The sequence below is a fragment of the Scyliorhinus torazame genome, chromosome 7 (assembly GCF_047496885.1).
Source record: "Scyliorhinus torazame isolate Kashiwa2021f chromosome 7, sScyTor2.1, whole genome shotgun sequence".
Lineage (NCBI taxonomy): Eukaryota > Metazoa > Chordata > Chondrichthyes > Carcharhiniformes > Scyliorhinidae > Scyliorhinus > Scyliorhinus torazame.
In genome coordinates this window covers 256,669,893-256,691,600 of record NC_092713.1, presented here as the reverse complement: position 1 = coordinate 256,691,600, position 21,708 = coordinate 256,669,893, and the positions used below count along the sequence as shown (strand labels likewise).

The window sequence follows — 21,708 nt, the reverse complement described above, 5'->3', positions numbered from 1 at the left end:
GACCTGACTGACCCAACCCTTCCTCAGCCTAACTTGATCTGCCACTTTCAGGTGTGTCTCTTGCAACATCACCACGTCCGCCCTCAGGTGCGCGAACACACAGGCCCGCTTGACAAGCCCATTCAGCCCTCTAACATTCCAGGTGATCAGCCTGGTTGGGGGGCAATGCACCCCCCCCCCCCCCCCCCCCCCGATCAGCCATCCCCCTTCCTGGGCCCGCCCAGCGTAGCCATCTGCCCGCCTCCAGGTAGCCCCCACACCCGACCTCCTCTCTGTCCCTGAACCTAGGTCCCTCCCTCATCAGCAGAGTAACTCCCCCCCTCCAGCAACATCGCCCTTTACCCCCACCCCTGCCCTGTATCGAACCAATACACGCCCCCCCCCCCCACCCCCATTGTGCTTCCGTAGACTAGCTCACCCAGCTAGCCTGGTGACCCTCGCCTCCGGCGCCAAAAAGTCTCCTATTGTTCCCTACTCCCCTCCCCTCATCGAAACCACTTCCCTCATCAAACAAAATCAAACTCCTAATTACCATAGGAGACAGCACAAAACAGACAGAGATCCCCACAAGAAACCCCCTCAATGGTGCAATTTAAGGTAATATCACCAACCAGCCCTACCAAAACACCGAAAACCCAACAAAACCTGAATAACTATTACTCCCCCATCTTCACCCAAACTTCAAAAAACAGAAAAAAGGCAACGATCAAGCCATACATACATAGTTTAGAAAAGAGAAAGATACTGCCACTAAAGTCCAAAAAGTTCTCAGTTCTGCGGCTGACCCTTCTGCTTGGCAAAGTCCATCGCCTCTTTGGGCGACTCGAAATAGTGGCGCTGGTCCTCATGAATGATCCAGAGGCGCGCTGGGTAAAGGAGCCCGAATTTCACTTTCTTCTTAAACAGGATTTCCTTCACTTATCATAGAATTTACAGTACAGAAGGAGGCCATTCGGCCCATCGAGTCTGCACCAGCTCTTGGAAAGAGCACCCTATCCCAGTAACCCCACCCAGCACTAAGGGCAATTTTGGACACTAAGGGCAATTTATCATGGCCAATCCACCTAACCTGCACATCTATGGACTGTGGGAGGAAACCGGAGCACCCGGAGGAAACCCACGCAGACACGGGGAGAACGTGCAGACTCTGCACAGACAGTGACGCAAGCTGGGAATCGAACATGGGACCCTAGAGCTGTGAAGCAATTGTGCTAACCACTATGCTACCGTGCTGCCTGAAGCCTGCCCTCCTTCTGGCCACCTCCACGTTCAGGTCCTGATAGACGCGCAATATGCTATTGTCCCACTTGCAGCTCCTGGTACGTTTGGCCCACGGAGAACACACTCCTTCTCCAAAAATCTGTGGAACCGAACCACCATCGCCCTTGGGGGGCCCCCCGGCAGTGGCTTCCTCGCCATCGCCCTGTACGCCCTGTCCACCTCCAATGGTCGGGGAAAAGCCCCCTCCCCCGGAAGCTGCTGGAACATACTTGCCACAAAAGAACCAGCATCAGCCCCCTCAGCTCCTTCCGGGAGACCAACAATTCTTAAGTTCTGCCGGCGTGCTCTATTCTCCAGATCTTCCACCTTTTTCTGCTGATCCTTCAGCATCCCCACCTCGACCACCGTTTGGTGCTCCTCCTGGTCTGCCAGCGCTTTCTCCAACTTCTGGATCGTCCGATCCTGGGCATCCAGCCTGCGTTCCATCCGCTCGATTGACTCCTTTATTGGGTCGAGACAATCTCGTTTCTGTCTGGCGAAGCCTCTTATATGACCTGCATCAGCTCCTCCATCGATGGATGGGCTGCCGTAGCAGGGGTCCGAACCTCGGCCATGTTAACTTCAGCAGCCACTTCTACCCAGCCCTTGCTTATCTTTCTATTTCTTTCCTTATGATGCCTTGGGGTTCTCTGTTCCATGCACTACTGTGTGGATCCAGTGCCTAAATGTCCCCACTCCCAAAACCAAAACTCAAAGCCGCGAAAAGGTAGAGGAAAAAGGTCCAATAGCCCGGCCAGAGCGGGAGCCACCAAGTGTGCAACTTACTCCCTCATAGCCACCACCGGAGGTCCCCATTGATTGATTTCTAGCTAGAGATGTCAACCACCTGTGTTGGCCAAGAACTGCCGCTAAAAGCTGATGTTTTCTAACGTGTGGACTTTCGATCCACTTTGATATCATTGAGATTTGAGACTTGAGAACGACCTTCAGTAGGAGGCCGAGCAGTAAGTGACACCGAATGTCTCGCTGGGCTTACGCAGCACGGAGGTGAGTGGGTGCCAGGAAATCCTAAAGGTACGTGGAATATCTTGATTTCCATATGGAGACATGAAAAGCAGGGCTGCTCCTCTTGGTGTCACAAGGACACCTTCGTGAGGCCTGGGAATTAAAACAGTTTTGGCTTTTTTTGAAATATGTGTCTCGACAGCCTTAAGTTTTTTGTATCTCGGAAATCAAAACAGATTAAGATACAAAGCTGTCAGCTCCCCATGGCTTTCTGGGCAACTAAGTAGCTTGGCAATAACTCTCCATCCTGCTGGTTTCCACTGGGCAGCTAGAGATAAAACTGCACCCTAAGTTTACCAGTTGTTACGATCCCAGCTACGAGAACACTGGACAAGCCTGATCTTTGTTACGATCTGACTTGTTCGACCATAATCATTTAAAAAATGGAATGCGTGGAACAACCAGAAATAAACAGAAGGTCTTCTAGGTTAAATTAAAACACTAAAATAATCTTTACTGGACAAACTTGAATAAAACACCAAGCAATAATAATTAAATAGGTACGCTGAGAAATTAAGAAAATGATTCTAAACTTAATCCAACAGACTTAACCCACCTTTACCGCGGCTTGCACTCGGATAGGTCGTTAAACAATTGTACTCAGATGCAGTTCCTTTTTCTCGGGTCTGGCAAAGGAGAACATGGTTCAGGTATGTCTGTCACATATTCCTACCAATACGACCCTCCTGTCCAAATATATGCATCATGTGAGGTCATGATAGCTCCTTGATGTCTATTCTGTAGCTGGAATTCTTGGCTCTTTTCGGAGGATGGAGCTCTCTCCATAGCAACTTCAGGGCTTCCTTGCTTCTAAAAGCCTCTCAACTGGGTCACAAATTCAAGCATGGTTTTACCAACACACACAGGCATACTAAACTAAACCAAAAATAAATAACCCCCAAATCATCTTATATTGAAATCAAATTTCGACATTCTTTACTCTTAATATAATCCGTAATAGAGACAATTATAACACAGTAGAATCGTAAATTTCTAATCAAGAGTCTTCATCTTGAATCTGAGCTTCAGCTGTCAATTTACTAATTCTTATGGGAAGAAGAGGCCATGTCCTGAAGAAGCAGTTCTCTCTGCCAGTTGGAAGTTCCCCACTTGTTTGCCATGGAGTTCCCTGCTGAAAGTACATCAGGACGAGCCCTTGCCAGAAAAAGGCAGAACATTTTCTCTCCTACTAAATTAATTTTGTTAACCATGTAGTAAACATTTTTGGAAAATATGAGAATTAAAAATTCACAAAATAAAGTTTTGCAAGTTTTCATTTTATCTATGAAATAGAATAAAGAAATTTTACAATCATGAAATTATTACAGAACTTGGGCATCCAGCATGGACAGCACTATATCAATGACAACTTTAGTTAAAAGTGTTACATGTGCATGATTCATGGTCAGCAAGGCTTGATGTTTGCGTTTAATCAGATATGAAGACTAAAACTTGCTAAATTACTCTGGAGAAATCTCACCAAACACACATTTATTAATAAACCGTAACTCCTATAATTGATTTAATGGTTGACCATTATGAAATGAAATGAAATGAAAATCGCTTATTGTCACAAGTAGGCTTCAAATGAAGTTACTGTGAAAAGCCCCTACTCGCCACATTCCGGCGCCTGTTCGGGGAGGCTGGTACGGGAATTGAACCGTGCTGCTGGCCTGCCTTGGTCTGCTTTAAAAGCCAGCTCTTTAGCCCTGTGCTAAAGGGCTAATTATGTACATTAGGATTGGTAATACATTGATATTTTCAAATCATAACAAATCTAAATGGATATATATCTGTACTTGAACTGTTGCTACCAAACTACCTTACAGTAGAAATCAAAATTTCATGGGTTGCAACCCCAGCCATTACACAGGAATTATACTTGGCTGTGTTTCAGAATGGGTCACGTCGGAAAATACAGGATTTTTCAATGGGCATTACTACGGCCAAAATACCCATCTGTCAGAAAATCTGGTCTGGGGATACCTGGCTTGTGGAAGGGTTTATGGTAATATGGATTATTACCCGCACAATCTTTGTATGAATCCAGTTCATGCCAGCTGAATACACCAATGGCCATTTTTTTCCCCTCATAAGTTTGTATCTCTCTTCTCAATCAGAGTACAAACCTTATGCTCAATCTTTATAAGGTGATGAATATGGAAGGTTCCAGCAAAGCTCGTCACCCATTCTTAGCCCCAAAGCCCCTTGAGTAGCTTCTGCCTTGTGTTAGACTGCATGCAAATCCAAATATATCTTTGAATGTAAAGATTTAAATATAGCTGAAGGTTGACTCATCCTGAAGCGCAGTAAAGCAATTATTTTGTTTGGTGATTGGGGGAATTGCAACACTTACATTGACCTATCACCTTTAATGCAGAACATGTTCCAAGGCACTTCAAAGAGAAAGAAACAAATAGTTGGAGAAATAACTTACAGGATGGTACAGAGGGGATTTGGATATTTTAAAAATCAATAAGGGTAGGAATTTGGAGACGTAGGAAGAGCATTGCAGAAAATAATTCCTGAAAAACCAATAGCTTTGCCATCAATGATATGATTGCACAGGAGAGCAAAAGAGCATGAACCGCGAGATGGAGAGTTAAAGGAATTTGTTTGCGCGATAAGATTTAGGTGAGGGTGATGATTATGAATTTGATGCATTTGGGGGATGGCGGGGGGGGGGGGGAAACTGATCTATGACCAGTAGGATTGATGAGGGTTAGAAGTGCTGTTTTGAACAGATTGGTGTTTGCATATGTGGGGCACAGTGTACAAATGAGCAAATTATTAGGCAAGTTGAGTCTAGGAAACAAAACTTCAACAATGGTGATGAGCTGAGAGTGGCAGGAGAAATACTACAGAGGAAGGCAGTTTTAATAATGGACGAGGTGTGGGAGTTCGAAACTTAGCTCAAAAATCACAATGAAATTTCAAAAACAGCTGGAATGTACTAACTATATTGGGATAGGCATAAGACCATAAGACATAGGAGCGGAAGTAAGGCCATTCGGCCCATCGAGTCCACTCCACCATTCAATCATGGCTGATGAGGCAAGAGTGAGATGTGCGAGAATAGACCACAAGAGGAGGTTCAAAATGATAGCCTAGCTGACTATATGAAATATAAAAAAGGTCAAGCAGGGGTGATGCACATTTACAATAACAAAAGATGCTATTGATGACTTTGGACAGATTAGTCGCAGTATCATGGTAGGTGAAAGGCAAGGCTAGAGGAATTTAAACAGAAAAGCCTGGTTGAGGCGAGCATAAAACTTGATAGCAATAATTCATTCAGGACCTAAAGTGGTGAGAGATGGAACAACAGTTGGAAAGAAAAATGGGATTGACTTTTTGAGAAGGAGAGGGGATGATTTTTTGATAGTTTTTTGAAGAATAAAAGGATTAAGGGTTATGGTGCTCAGGCCGGAAAGTGGAGCTAAGGCCACAAAAGATCAGCCATGATCTCATTGAATGGCGGAGGAGGCTCGAGGGGCCAGTTGGCCTACTCCTGCTCCTAGTTCTTATGTTCTTATGATGGCAGCAGATTTGATGGGGTTGGGAATGACACGGAATTCTTTTAAATAAAGACTCTTTTGCAATATTGTGAAATGTTTTTGCATTTAAAACAAAATTCTGTTCTTAGTCCTTTTATGAAAATCTAAATCCATACCTCATCACCATAAACAATTCAAACAATTAACACCTTGTGAGATTTCAGTGCCAAATCGCAGTAATACAATACACCTAACATCCTGTTTATCTTAGCACTCCCAAACTGATTGCCCAGCAGTGCTAAGAACTCAAGAGTATTGATTTTTCCACAGATAACACTAAGAAGTATTTACACCACATTCTGAGTTATACATGCAGTTTAGTGCCATGAACACAATTCAGACACTGAATATTTCACTAAACCAGCAGTCTGGTTATTATAATATTGGTCCCTATGTCAGTTTCAATCTTAGAACAGATTATTAAATATCTACTCGTTCCTCCAAGTCACTAACTCTTTGATAACTGTAAAAAATGCTAGTTTTCCACTGACCATTTTATGTTCATTCTATTAAATATAATCTCTGTATTGATTTATCTTAAACAACCTCAATACATGCAATATTTGATTAGCAAAAGGCTTAAAATGCTCACAATGATTATGTTGCAAATAGATTGCATCTCTTAATCACTTACTTATAATTTCAGATTTAATTATCTATTTTAAGCTTCAATTTTGTGAGTTTATTTCTCCTCTGATCATTTTCAGAGTTGCTTTCATTAACAACAATGTGGCACAAATGCTCTCCACACAGGAGAAAGTTGATATTGCTTGTTGAGGAGTTGTGTCCTTCATCTTCAGTTCAGAAAACATCAGCTGAAATCAGCTGCGAACAAATGAGGCGGGCTTAACAAAGTTTGATCAATTTTGTAAAACTAAAATAATACTACCCTATTTTAATACTGAGTAAATCAGCTCAAATGTGTGCTAACAAGACATTGTGGTAAGTATATCAGAGGTGCGTACTAATAGAAGAGAGCTCGAAGGAGGATTATTTTGTAGCACATCAGCTACAGTTTTTAGTGCAGGCAATGTCAATCAAATGGCATATCTGATGCCCAAATGGAACCATCCATCACCCTACAAGGTATTAATAAAATGTGTTATTTGACTGTAACCAAACGTTATTATTGATTGGAAATGTTTGAATACATTATCCTATATGTCAAAAATTAACAAGAATAAAACAAACTGCAGGGAGCGCTTGGGAAGAAAGCGTTCAATATTTCAGGGCATTATTGCAGAACTGCAAACCTTAAAAGGCAATTTACATTGTAGGGCATATCATAGGTTAGCAAAAGCATGCTGCTACAACCATTGATTCTACAAGGTAACATGGAAATATTGTAGAAGAGATTACACCACAAAAATCACAGGGCCGATTCATATTAAAGTTCCAATACCACAAACAATCACATAAAAATGTTCCCCCATAAACCCTTTTGCAAAAGAAAGAACTTTAAGATTATCTGTTCAAAATTTTGAAGTGATTTGGGCAAAATGAGAAAATGAATGTGTGCATTTGGTACATGAAATACAAATAGAGATCATGAGAAACATTGACATTCCAGTTTGTACGAGTGTACAGTTAACACTGCTACTTTCTCAGTTGAACTCCAGGAAAAAAGTTTAGAATGTTTTATCTGTTAAAAGATGGTAGCTAAATAATGGTTCCTGATGTTGAAGTTTAAGAGCATCGATTTAGGAAACAGTTCAGCTGTTGATTAGATGTCTCAATTTCCTGGTTATAGTAATTTGGTGTAAAACTGTTACGTTTTTATGTTGTTGGTTTTGTGCCTTTATTTGTCCTTTTTCATTTCCTTGTCCATCTTCACTTTATCACTGTACATCTGGAACTGTGAGTCTGTTCCAAACAGCTTGTCCCACCATGTGAAGGTTGACGAGTAGTTCCCAACAAAGTTCATGTGATGAAAGTCATGGAAACGGGAACCACCATAAAATGGAATCAGGTGCAGAGGGTTTAGGGGAACATCGTAACCACTGGGAAGACAGAATACAAAATAATTAGCAAGTGAGGAACTTCACTCATACATGTGCATTTCATTTTTCATTATGGAATGCAGGGTGAAATAATAACGGAGTGAGGGGGGCTGACGGCACCTCCCCTGGAAACCACATCTGTGAGGAGTTGATAAGCTCCACGCTGACTCACCCTGCAGCCATAAAGCACTGTGGGTGGGGAGGAAGGACAGGGTGCTTGGTTCAGTCCGAGGAGCCGTCCCACAGTCAGCCAAGGATAGCCCCCGAAGAGCAACCACCTTCAAAGTAAAAATATATCGGTCTTCCCACTCCCACCCCGCTGCTCATGTATTCTGGCATGGACTGTGCAAACCAAGCATAATTGACATTAACCCCCTCCCCCCCGCCCCGGTATGATGAGGGCACCCAGCCCATTTTAACTGCCCCCCCCCCCATGGGAAACACACATGATTGGGGTTAGGGGGGGCGGGTTACACTCTTTACCGTAATATTGCTTCTGTGTTTTTAACATTTTCCTGTATTATATTGTCTCATTTATTGGATTACTGAATTCTGGGTGCAGGAATGGGTGTTTAATCTCATGTCTGTGCCAGCTTCCCATCTATATCTATTGCCGATGACCTGGCAGAGCGGGTCGCCTGCCCAATTTTCAAGCTACTGAAATCAACTGAATGAACCTCGGGCACATTCTCTAAATAAAGGGTAATGTGCCCTGCCAGCTTACCACCTAGGCAGCGAAGAGGAAAACTAACGACAACAACCATATTCTCATTTCTTTTCTCTTTTCCCATAGCTTTTAATATAGTGATCCTGCCACTGACTGGTGCAGATCCACACTGGGTTTCCTGCCAGCTGTCATGGGAGTGTTCATATTGCGCCAGTCCACCATACCACTTATTTCCCCAGCGAGAGCAACAAGAACAAGCAGAGCTATCTGTGAATGTTTCATTGTCCAATGCTTCAGCTAATTTACTACAACCTTCATCCTAGACCCGACCACTGCATTAATACTCTTCAAATTCATCTGGTACCACTCTTTCCACCTTGCAGGAAAGAATCTTTGACCGATTTTCATACACATGACACCCAACCTGGCAGGTACTGATCTGGCAATTGAACCACACTGTTTGCAAAGTCAAAAGCATCCATTTGTTTTTACTGGCCAACATGAACCTTCTTTGAGCTTGGACTTGATAGGACCCTGTTGGCTCTCTGCCACCACAGCAGGCATTGGCGAGGAACCAAATATACGGTCACCCTGAGGGGACAAGTGCCAATCTGATGGTGCACAACCTCTCCCATGGGTTGCAGCTCAAATCTGAGATTAATGTGATGAGGCGCCCTTTTCTCCAGATCCTTCAGTCTTTTGGGCCTAATTGAAGGGGAAACAGTGGCATAGTGGTATTGTCACTGGACTAGTAAACCAGAAACCCAGGGCAATGCTTTGGGGATCCGGGTTCGAATCCCGCCACGGCAGATGGTGAAATTTGAATTCAATAAAAATCTGGAATTAAAAGTCTAATGATGACCATGCAATAATTGCCGATGGTCGTAAAAAACCATCTGATTCACTGATATCCTTTAGGGAAGGAAATCTGCCATCCTTACCTGTTGACTCCAGACCCACAGCAATGTGGTTGACGCTTAACTACCTCAAGGGCAATTAGGGGTGGGCAATAAATGCTGGCCCAGCCAGTGACATCCACATCCCGTGAACAAATAAAATAAAAAGCTCAAATAGGTGCTGATTAAAGCTGAAAGGGTTTTACACATAGCGTTCCAGAGAGAGCTGCAGCAACCAAAAAGTTAACCACATTCCCGAAACTAGGCTGCAGAGTTCAAATGTCATTACTCCCAGACATCATGCAATAGCGTCTGGACAGGCTTTGTATTATACTGTTTAATGGCATTTGTGGGGAGCCAGATATTTTCAGTGCAGGAAGTGATGTGTTGGGTGTCCTGGTTCACAAACAGGTCACCAACACATGAAGTGGTGCAACTCTATTTTATTATAAGGTTAACTATATTAACATACTTGAACTGTGGGTAAATGCAATACCAGCTTTAACTGTTGACCCTTGCCTAGTCCTAACCAGGTGATGCACTCAGCACATGGTGAATGTCTGTGTTGCAGGCTGTGAGCTCTGTGCTCCGAGCTGGCTGATACTAGAAAGAGCGGAAACTTTCCCGTCCCCTGTCTTTATAGTGCGTGTGCTCTCACTGGTGATTGGCTGCGGTGTTGTGTATGCTGATTGGTCCCACTGCATGTACATCAGTGTGTGTGTGTGTGTGTGTCTGCACCATGATATACTGGTGCATATTATGACAGGAAGCACCTCAGTATCTTTGCAATCTCCATTTCTTGCATTACAACCTGGGTTGAATGATGAAACAGGATAACAGAACAGATCAAAGAGTCCAACATCGTAAAACTCATAAGTCAAGTCTCTGAGGTGGGCGACGAATTCTGGTTGACCTCCTCAAGGGTGGGTCAGGAGCCACCGGCTGAGGAACGGGCTGGGCCACGGCAGAGTGAGGAGGATGCAGAGTATTCGGAATCTCCACATAGTCCAGGTTGGGGACAACAGGAGGGCATGGCACCGGTGGAGGATCACGTAGCGAGCGTGGAACGAGACGAAGGGCACGCCGATTGCGGCGGCGAATGGAACCATCTGGCAGACGAACGAGGAACGAGCGGGGAGACACCTGCCGAAGAACCACAGCTGTTGCAGCCCAACCACTCTCCGGAAGATGGATGCAGACGTTGTCATCCGGCGCCAGAGCAGGGAGATCAGTCGCCCGAGCGTCATGCGCCGCTTTGTGTTGTGCACGAGACTGTTGCATCCACTGAAGGACCGGAACGTGGTCGAGGACTGGGACGTGAATGGACGGCACCGTGGTCCTGAGGGTGCGACCCATGAGCAGCTGGGCTGGCGACAGGCCCGTGGAGAGTGGGGCCAAACGATAGGCCAGCAAGGCGAGGTAGAAGTCAGATCCTGCATCGGCAGCCTTGCAGAGGAGCCGTTTGACGATGTGGACGCCCTTTTCCACTTTGCCATTGGATTGGGGGTGCAGGGGACTGGATGCCACATGCACAAAGTTGTACCTGCTGGCAAAGTTGGACCATTCCTGGCTCGCGAAGCAGAGGCCATTGTCTGACATCACAGTGAGTGGGATGCCGTGACGAGCAAAGGTCTCCTTGCAGGCACGGATGACCGCCGATGATGTGATGACGTGCAGGCGTACGACCTCCGGGTAGTTCGAAAAATAGTCTACAATCAGAACATAGTCCCTGCCGAGCGCATGGAACAGGTCAACGCCTACCTTAGACCAAAGGGATGTGACCAACTCATGGGGCTGTAGGGTCTCACGTTGTTGGGCCGGCTGGAACCGCTGACAGATGGGGCAGTTGAGCACTGTGTTGGCGATGTCCTCATTGATGCCGGGCCAGTACACAGCCTCTCGGGTCCTCAGTCGGCACTTCTCCACGCCAAGATGGCCCTCGTGTAGCTGTTCCAAAACGAGCTGGCGCATGCTGTGCGGGATCACGATGCGGTCCAGCTTCAGGAGGACACCATCGACTACTGCCAGATCGTCTCTGATATTGTAGAACTGCGGGCATTGGCCCTTGAGCCGTCCGTCCGTCATGTGGCGCAGGGGGTCAGCTGCAGTCTCGCGGCGAATGTGGATAAGGCGTTCATCCGTGGCCAGCAGATTAGAGGCAGTGAAGGCCATATGGGCGTCAACCTGGCAGGCGAACCCCTCTGGGTCACACGGGGTGTTGACTGCCCTGGACAGAGCGTCGGCTATGATCAGGTCCTTGCCCGGGGTGTACAGGAGCTGGAAATCGTACCGCCGGAGTTTAAGCAGAATGCGCTGGAGGCGAGGGGTCATATCATTCAGGTCCTTTTGTATAATATTGACCAGCGGGCGATGGTCGGTCTCGACAGTGAATTGGGGGAGGCCGTACACGTAATCATGAAATTTGGCACTCCTTTTCGATCTGCACGTAGCGCTGTTCCGTGGGGGTCATGGCACGTGACGCATATGCAACGGGGGCCCATGATGAGGCCTCATCGCGTTGCAGGAGCACCGCCCCAATGCCGGATTGGCTGGCATCCGTTGAAATTTTTGTTTCCTTCGTGGGGTCAAAAAATGCCAATACTGGGGCCGTGGTAAGCTTGGTCTTAAGCTCCTCCCATTCGCGCTCGTGGGCGGGAAGCCATTGGAAGTCTGTCGTCTTCCTGACCAGGTTCCGGAGAGCTGTGGTATGGGAGGCGAGGTTGGGGATGAACTTCCCCAGGAAGTTGACTATGCCAAAAATCGGAGGACCGCCTTCTTATCCGCTGGCTTCTGCATGGCCGTGATGGCTGCCACCTTGTCCGCATCTGGCCTCACACCCAACCGGGAGATGTGGTCCCCTAGGAACTTGAGTTCCGTCTGGCCGAAGGAACATTTGGCTCTGTTGAGGCGAAGGCCTTGGTCCCGTATTCGTTTGAAATCGTGCTGGAGGCAACTGATATGCTCCTGCGGGGTGGTGGACCAAATGATGATGGCGTCAACATAGACACGCACACCCTCAATGCCCTCCATCATTTGCTCCATGATCCGGTGGAATACTTCTGATGCCGATATAATCCCAAACGGCATCCTGTTGTAGCAGTATCTGCCAAACGGGTATTAAAGGTACACAGCTTTCTGCTGGACCTGTCTAGTTGAATTTGCCAGAATCCTTTCGAGGCGTCAAGTTTGGTGAAGATGTTGGCCCGAGCCATCTCGCATGTGATCTCCTCGGGCTTGGGATAGGGTAATGCTCCCTCATTATGTTGCGATTCAGATCCTTTGGGTCAATACAGATCCGGAGCTCGCCGGAGGGCTTCTTTACGCACACCATGGAACTGACCCAGTCGGTTGGTTCCGTCACTCTGGAGAGCACTCCTTGGTCCTGGAGGTCCTGCAGCTGCTGCTTGAGGCGGTCCTTGAGGGGTGATGGGACTCTGTGAGATGCATGAACCACAGGCGTGATGTCTTGTTTGAGCAGGATTTTGTAAGTGTATGGAAGTATGCCCATGCCTTCAAAAACGTCACGGTGCTGGTCAATTATGACATTGAGTTGCGTCCTGAAGTCCGCATCCTGGAAGGCACACGTGTCCTCTGGAGAGAGAGAGTGTACTCGTTGAACGAGGTTTAGGAGTTTGCACGCCTGTGTGTCTAGCACAGAGTCCTTCGAGGAGCCCACGATCTCAAAGGGAAGGATGGCTTTTCGCGAGTTGTGCGTCACTTCGAATTGGCATGAACCGGTAGCAGGAATGACGTTGCCATTGTAGTCCACTAGTTGGCAGATCGACGGAAGAATGGTTGGTTTAACCCCAAGGGTCTGAAAGGCTGACCACGCTAGGAGATTAGCGGAAGCACCAGCGTCCAGGCGGAATCGTATCTGGGATCGGTTGACCGTCAGGGTGGCACACCACTCGTCGTCTGGATCAATGCTGTGCACAGACAGCGGCTGGTGCTTTTGATTCGGGGACAGCCTATTCTTTGTTACAACAGCGACTGGAAAAGGCTTCCTCGGGTCCTCAGTGTCACTTATCTGCGGGAAGTCGGAATCGGACTCGGTTTGGGGGTAGGTAACTGCTTGTTGCAGGGTTCTTCGGAGGTTTATTTCATTTCCTGGTTCAATTTGAGGCATTGTGCTGTCATTCCAGGTGAAGGAAGGTTGTTTTACAGCTTTAAAAGATTTTTTCTTTGATTTGGGACGTTTCCCCTTTAAATGGGCATGGTCCAGGGCCTCTGACGTCATGACACGCGTGACGTAGCACGTAGGAGGCGTTTGCACATGCGCAGATCGCGGTGCAAATCCGCTGATTGCCGTTTACTGATGGCCGTTTTCGTGATTGCGCATGCGCGGCGTCGCGCAACTGCGCAAGTCCTTTACAAAGATGGCCGCCGACCACAATGGTTCTGTGCTCTGGGATTTCAGCCTCGAGGTGAGTACTGGCGCTTCTCTTACCTTTTCTTGCTGGTTGGAGTGTGTTTTCGTCATAGTATTTGCCAAATTTGTCCAGGACTGCCTGGAAGTCGCTCCTGTTTTGCCCCTTGGAGAATTGGAATTTAAAAAAAATTTCTTCTGCTCTGGCACCGGCGATGGTGAGGAGACGCTCTGTTTTTTCAGGATCGGCCAGGTCTTCTAGTTCGGCTGCCAGCAGGAAGATTTCAAACTTTTTGCCGTAATGCCCGCCAGTTTTCGCGGAGATCGCCATGGCACTGGAGCTGCTGCGGAACCCGGATCTTGAACATCTTGCCTGGGTATTGTTGCTGGTTGTCACTGTACGCTGAGGTGCTGGCGATGCGGAGCGACGGTGGCGGGTTGATGTTCTCCATACTTCAGGATGCCGGAATGATTAGTTGCAGGTGGGTCTCAGAAGTGGTAGTATGCAACCAATCCTGGTATCATGATGTGTTGGGTGTTCTGGATCACAAACAGGTCACCAACACATGAAGTGGTGCAACTCTATTTTATTATAAGGTTAACTATATTAACATACTTGAACTGTGGGTAAATGCAATACCAGCTTTAACTGTTGACCCTTGCCTAGTCCTAACCAGGTGATGCACTCAGCACATGGTGAATGTCTGTGTTGCAGGCTGTGAGCTCTGTGCTCCGAGCTGGCTGATACTAGAAAGAACGGAAACTTTCCCGTCCCCTGTCTTTATAGTGCGTGTGCTCTCACTGGTGATTGGCTGCGGTGTTGTGTATGCTGATTGGTCCCACTGCATGTACATCAGTGTGTGTGTGTGTGTCTGCACCATGATATACTGGTGCATATTATGACAGGAAGCACCTCAGTATCTTTGCAATCTCCATTTCATGCATTACAACCTGGGTTTAGCACCCCTCACTCCTCCTAGTTCCCCCAGCACTCAGAATGACTCCCCATAATCACAAGGGACATTGTAGAAACTCTATTCATTCCAGTCACTTACTCCGCGTTATCACTAAAACACTCAGATTTCTGCATTTACCTGGTGGCAACTGCTGAATATTTCACTCCTTTTCTAACTACAGAAAAGCCTCTGGCTCGAATCATACAGATATAAAAATTAACAGAGTGGAGTTCATTTCCAGGTCTTAGCCCTACCTGTGTCAGCAATCTTCCCACTTATGCGATCTGATGGGAGGCCACCTCAATAAGGCACAATAGGTGTCACACAGATGAGTGAGGGCCAGCTGGCAGCCCCACTCAGACAGGTGCATTGCCCAGGCAAGGGGAGACAGAGAGTGCCTCACAACACAATCCAAATGGCACATGAAAAATGACCTGGGGCTATAAGGGGCAACCTGGTGGAGCGGGATCACCTGCAGATGAATGCATTCAGTCGCAGATGTACCGCATATAGCCTTTTTGATCCTTTATGCCTGTTTATTCGATAGGCAATGACAGAACTATAGCCTCCCTCTTCCAAAGTGTTGGCAGGCTCTGGAGACACGGACACGAACGGAAACGTTGGAAAACCTGCCCCTCTCTCCGAAAATTGCCACCATTTGAGAAGAGCCTTAATTGCTTGCCTGTCTCTGGCAAGCTGGTTCCTAATTCTAGCAGCAGCAGCCCCCCCCCCCCCCTCCCCCAGAAAAGCTGCTCGGAGGAGGGCGACCTCTCTTGATGGGATTTTCCCTTTTTGTCTCTGCTTCCCAACTCAACTCCAGCAGAGATAGCTTGGGTGGAAAATTGGATAGAAAATCTTGCTGACATAGAGCTGGAGAAGGTGCTCTTCTGGGATTAGGACTACAATAAAGACCCTTGGAACTCTCTAGTATGTTAAAGCCAAATTCTGTATTAAGCCCATCCATATAGTTACATAAAAATGTAGATTCTGTGACTAGATAGTTTAGAAATTAAGAACATCGCAGTATTATAATATGGAGTAAGCGTAAACAGAATGAGCCCAATAAGATGAAATACCCCATAATGTGGAGTCAAAATGATTAGGAAAAGCATTGTGTAGATATAAATATATTATGTAGGTAATAATTAATCATCTTTTCCCTGCGCCTTTGGGATGTTCACCAAGCTCCAAAGGTGAAATGATGACGTTACTTTACATTTTGTGCAGCTTCAATTTGGGATTCCATAAGACAAGCATCTGTGAGTTAGTTCCTTTCTCTTAGCCTGGTCCTGGTGTCATAGATCCACTTATTCCTGAAGCCCGTGTATCTGTTGCCAGAATGCGACTGAACAATGTCACCTTAAAAGCGACTGAAGTTCACCTCTCGATCCTGGTACTGTAACATTCTATGTGGCTGTTTGCTAACACAATGATTCAATTAAACGCCATCCATAAAGGAACAAGCACTTGGGACTAAGTAACTGTGTGTTAAAATGTGCATTTCAAATTTGTGGAATCAAGCAGTATTCAATACCCTGGCCTTTGGATGGTGATCCAATAGAGGTTCAGGACAATCTTTTTTTAAACATGGGGCTTACATTGCTCGGTGAAAAGGTAATGACAAATTCATTCTCAAACACTAAACAAATAGGTTTTATGGTGCTGCTTGAACGGTATCTTTACCTGTGTACATCTATTGTTTCTAGGAGACGAAAGGTCACCCAAGCCCACAGGAGGATTACGTGATTACAGAAGATCATGATGCCAATGAAAAAACCCATTCCAAGGACGAGGGTCTCTGCTGGGTGGGCATATTCAGCTTGCATGCCAAATGGAGCCTAAATTACACAGAAATTTGAAGAAAAGCAAAACTGAGTGACGCTTGCACGAGGTAACATTTACGGAAAGAATTATGTAAAATGATAATAAAGTCACTATAGTCCCAGGTGACCATAGGCTGCTTTCCCCTTTGAGGGGGAGAGCTGACTGGTGGTGATTTAACCCGAGGATCACCACACCTCAAGCGAGAGGCAAGGTTGAGAAGGTGGGGCCTTCATGAGTAACCTCAGCCAGTAGGGGGACTGAACCCGCACTGATGGCCTTGCATTACGAACTAGCTGTCCAACCAACTGAGCTAAAATGATAATCAAAAAGGCCAGTGAAAAGTGCAATGAAAAACCTCTACTATACTGTTAATAACAAAAATTAATATGAAGCCTTTAAAAGCAGAATTCAGAGGTTTGGCACAAACAGTTGCTGGAGACAGCAGCTCTTCATTAAACAAGCCAACTCCAGACTTAATGGTTTGTTGGTCAGATCACAAGTACATTTTGTATATTCACTATTTTCCTAAAGCAAAAATAGGACAAGCAAATATCCACAATTTACAATTTCCTTTTTTAATGTACATCAGTACAAGAACAACTCTGATTTTCATCGTCTAGAAAATGACACTTGGAGTCAGAGTGTGATCCGAGTGTGAACAGGGCCAATGGTGAATGGAGTTTTGAACAATCTACAATACTGAAGTCAGTGGGAAGGTAAATGGGTGGTTTGGAGAATGGGCAGCTGGGCGATTCACAACTGCCAAGTTTTCTCATTGTGCCAAAATGAAAAGGACCTTTGTCAGGTGTGGTGTGGATGACTCACCGTAAATTCGTGGTGAACTTTATGAATGTACTTGTATATTCTCTTGTGATGGAGTAGTCGGTGTAGAAAGTAGTGCCAAGTGTCCTCAACAACAGCACAACCCAGACATTGCATTGCAATCATCTGCCTGTATCAGAAAGAACAATATAGCGTTATTTAGGATCATTATATCAGTAAAGAAACTCCATTGGACTTGAACTGAAGGAATTCCATGTTTAAACCACAGGAATAAGTTTCGGACTTATTGAGCCCTGTTTATCTGCAACTCACTACAGAAATTCTGCTGCATACTGCTCAGGAATTTCCAACCGTTTTAACTTTATGGTCAGGAAATGAAGATTAACCTGTGCCTGAATCTGCTCTGAAGTGCCAGGAGATGAACCTTCCCACCAGCAGCTCAGAGCAAAGAATTTACCTCTCACTATTTTGCCTGTATTTCCAGTGAAATTTAAACATTTCATTTTCTGTAACATAATCAAGATTAAATAACATTAAAAGCATGTATTCATTATATACTGGCTTCAATACAGCAAGCTTTATCAGGGCACTGCAGGAGAAGTTGATCAGATAACAAGCCAAAATTGGGGAGTTAGGGAAGATGGCCAAAGTGCTGGTTGAAGTGTTAGGTGTTAATGAAGCTTCTAACGGCAGGGCGAGATGTTGAAAGATGAGTGGTTTCAGAAGAGCATGGAGTGTGTAAAACTGGAATAATTGAAGACTCAGAATGGCAAACTAAAAGCAGGATTGAAGGAGGCTGCTGAGTGAGGTTGTGAATGAATACTCTGGACTAGGGGAGCCAGTGAAGATTGGTGGGGGCTGGGTTGATTAGGTGCCACATCACTTAGCAACAGCAATGTCCAGATAGAGTATGGTAATAATCTGCATATATCAGATTTAAATTAATAATGAAGCAATATTCAGGACTTAATGTGGGATAGGATGCAAGCAATTGAATTCGGTACGAGTTGGAATTTGTATAGGGTGCCATTGGGAGGCTGGTTAAAGTTGGAAAACTCAAGCCTGGAGGTGAAAAACCATATAGGTAGTGTAGTGAAGCGAGGCAAGGATATCTTACCATCGTGGCATATTCTCCCAGTTATAGGGAATGTTGAAGAATTCAGTGAAGTAATAAGTACCACAGATCAGTGGAAGCTGGATGCAGAAGTGGTTGAACAGCAAGACTTTGAAGCACTTCCATTGTTTCTCAATGCTCTCTGGCTTGTCCTACATTCAAAAAGGATGATGACAAAAGAACTGTCTCATTGCATGAACAACTTACTTTTCCTGTACAAAAGCAAATATAGGAAACAAATTAATAACATCTTTTCTCCTTCTTTGCTTTTTAAAAGACGCACACATAACCCTGAATATCTGATTATCACAATCCTGGCAGCTATTGTGGAATTCTACCCATTGCCCTAAACTTGTGGACTCTGCTACAATTTGCACAGTGTGAGTACTCTCGATTTGTATCTACCCTCTGGTGTTATTGGTGCCTCCCACACCACATTTCTCATGGAGGTGTCCAGGCCTCTATCACAAGAATTCACGGTTTAGAAATTACCTGCCACTCGATCCAAGGCTTTTGGTGTTGTTTGTGGGCAGAGATTTCACCCCTTATGGAGGCCAATCAGGCATTCCCAGAAACCACAAAGACTTGCAAGTTGATGATTATGGTCTTTTGGTTCATTCTGCTGGACTCCCAGGGAAGCGCAAGGATAGATTTTATTTAAACAGCAACGAATGGTAACATCATTAAGGGAGCTGACTTGGACAAGGTATGTTGGACAAACAATATCTGGAATTTCAGTTATATGACCACCTGGTCTAATTCAGATCCCTCATTCTGTTCCATTCATTTTTTTTATTATTCATTCCCTGGATGTGGAGGTGGTGTTAATCCACCTTCTGGAATACAACCAAGTAGCTTGCTGGGTCATTTCAGCAGACAATAAAGAATCAAGCACAGTGGTTAGCACTGCTGCCTCACGGCACGGAGGACCTGGGTTCAATCCCGGGCCCGGGTCACTGTCCGTGTAGAGTGTGCACATTCTTCCTGTGATTGCCTGGGTCTTACCCCCACAACCCAAAGATATGCAGTGTAGCTGGATTGGCCACGCTAAATTGCCCCTTAATTGGAAAAAAAAATGAATTGGGTATTTTTAAAAAATTCATGAAACCATGAGTTTAATGCCGTTTAGATTAACATTCTTTACATTCATCTAAATTAACATCTTTGCTCCTACTTTTAGTAAACAGTAACTACAAATGTGTTCCACAGAGTTTTACACTTTTACATAGAAAGCACGGGCTGGATTCTCCGCCCCATGATGCCGAAATCGCATTCAGCGACGGGACAGAGAATCCGTTTCGGCGCACGAACTCGGGATCGGCGCCGGTTTGGCAATTCTCCCCCCCTGAAAATCAGCGTACTCATGGAGTGGCTGTGCCGAGTAGCCACCGCCTCAGACATTGCCTGAGGCCCACCCCGCGATGCTCCATCCCCGACCAACCGAATTCCTGATGGCGTGGTACTAACATGGTCCCACAGTCCATGAGCCCCACGTGGCAGCTGCGGACTCAGTCCGGGGCCGCCACAGTTGGGGAGGGCCGATTGGAGGGCAGGGTGGGGGGGCTTCATTTGGGGCTGGGGGCAATGTGTGCGGGCGGTCCAGGGCGCCAATGTGGGCAATGTTTTGCCGGTCCAGGTGCGTGGGCTGAGTCCGCCATGGAAGGCCGCGCGCATACGTGGCCTCTGACCCGGAAGTGCGGGGGGCCGTATCGGCAACTGGAGCTGTGAGCTATACGACAGCTGCCTGCTAGCCCCCAGCAAAACGGGGAATCTGTAGCCTTTTGACACCAGTTTTCCTGCTGTAAAAGGCCAGTTTTCCCAATGGCGTGGGGGACATAGTCCCAAAAATGGAGAATCCAGCCCCCACATATCTCAGAACATTTCTTGCAATTAATTTCCTATTCAGCTAATATTTATGCTGTTGTGAAATGTTATGATCACACTTGTACATTTGACTAACTTTGCCCAATATTTTCAGTGATAAGCAGCTATGGTATATCTGACAAGGGTGGATGATAGGATTGATATGAAATACAGTAATTTAACTAGAACATCAATATGGCAGTGCTTCTTAAGGTATACGATTACTGCTGCATTAACATCCATGGGCATGACAGTCAACAAAATTCTAGGCCAAGAGCTTTATAAAAGCTGGGACTGTAGGTACATTCCCTGGTGGGAGGGCCATACCCACCGATATTTTTGGGGCATAAATTACATTGCTTGCTCCTCCTCATAATTCCTTATTCGGCTTGGACACAGATAACAAACATTTATTGAAATATTCTGACAGTAACCTTCAGTACAAGTAAGAGACAGGTATTTTCCGTTCCAAAGTGTTGGACGAATTCTCATTTTCTGCTGTTTGTCATAATTATATTTAACAACATTGAAAATGCATTAATCTATTTACCTAAACGAAGTTTTCTTAAGAGATTCCAGACGCCTGTTACTACTTTTCTACTCATTCTATATTTGGTCAATGATGGGTCAATGTGTTACAATTTACGTTGTATCATCATACGAGAATCATGAAGGCTGAATGGGACATTGGAAATACATACAGAACCTGCACTCAAAATTATGGAAGTTTTTTTTCTGACACATTGTTCACTTGTATGATATTCTACATATGAACCTGAAGCCAGCAAAAAGCATTAACTATCTTCCATTTAAACTCCCAGGAATAACGGATGGAATGAGTGGTCATTTGCGATAAGATACTTTCTAGAATTGAAAAGATCCACAGTAAATAACACACAGCATTCCCCTCCCCATATTAAATGTTCAGTTCAAACAGTCCTTACCTGTTGTATCTTATACTTCTGCATAGCTGGAATAAACTGAAAAATGAAACCCGGCAAACAGAAAAGGAAATAAACGCCTTCGTGAACGAGGAGAGAGCCCCAGGTAGCAATCTGAAACTTGGTAAAATTGTCCAGCATGTAATTCCATGCATTTTTGAAAGGCTCTTGTAAGGGATTTTGCGGGAGTAAAGAATCCATGTAATCAATGGCTAGGATGGCCGAAGTGATGATGCTGCTGTTTGCATCCATTCTCCAGGCTGGGCTGAACACTGGCTGCTCATACAGGACAGCCCGGTGCAACCTGAGTGCGCTTGGCCATCGCCTCATCCTCAGCGCCAGCTGACGGTCTGATTGACAGGCCGAGGCACCAATGGGAGGAGGGGATCTCCCCTGAGCCGTTGTTCGCAGCCAATCGCCGCGCAGGGAGGAGGCGGGCCCATGGTCGCCGAGGT

General features: G+C 45.7%; 1 protein-coding gene across 1 annotated transcript; it reads right to left on the bottom strand.

The window, feature by feature from the left end:
- Window positions 1–3,542: 3,542 nt before the first annotated feature.
- LOC140426983 (methylsterol monooxygenase 1-like) lies at window positions 3,543–21,588 on the bottom strand. Its single transcript, XM_072512337.1, has 5 exons — window positions 21,257–21,588; window positions 18,453–18,601; window positions 17,378–17,504; window positions 16,412–16,566; window positions 3,543–7,843 (listed from the first exon to the last, which is right to left on the bottom strand). Exons 1-5 carry the CDS (start codon window positions 21,581–21,583, stop codon window positions 7,642–7,644), a joined length of 960 nt encoding a protein of 319 aa, XP_072368438.1. The 5' UTR covers window positions 21,584–21,588; the 3' UTR covers window positions 3,543–7,641.
- Window positions 21,589–21,708: the final 120 nt, after the last annotated feature.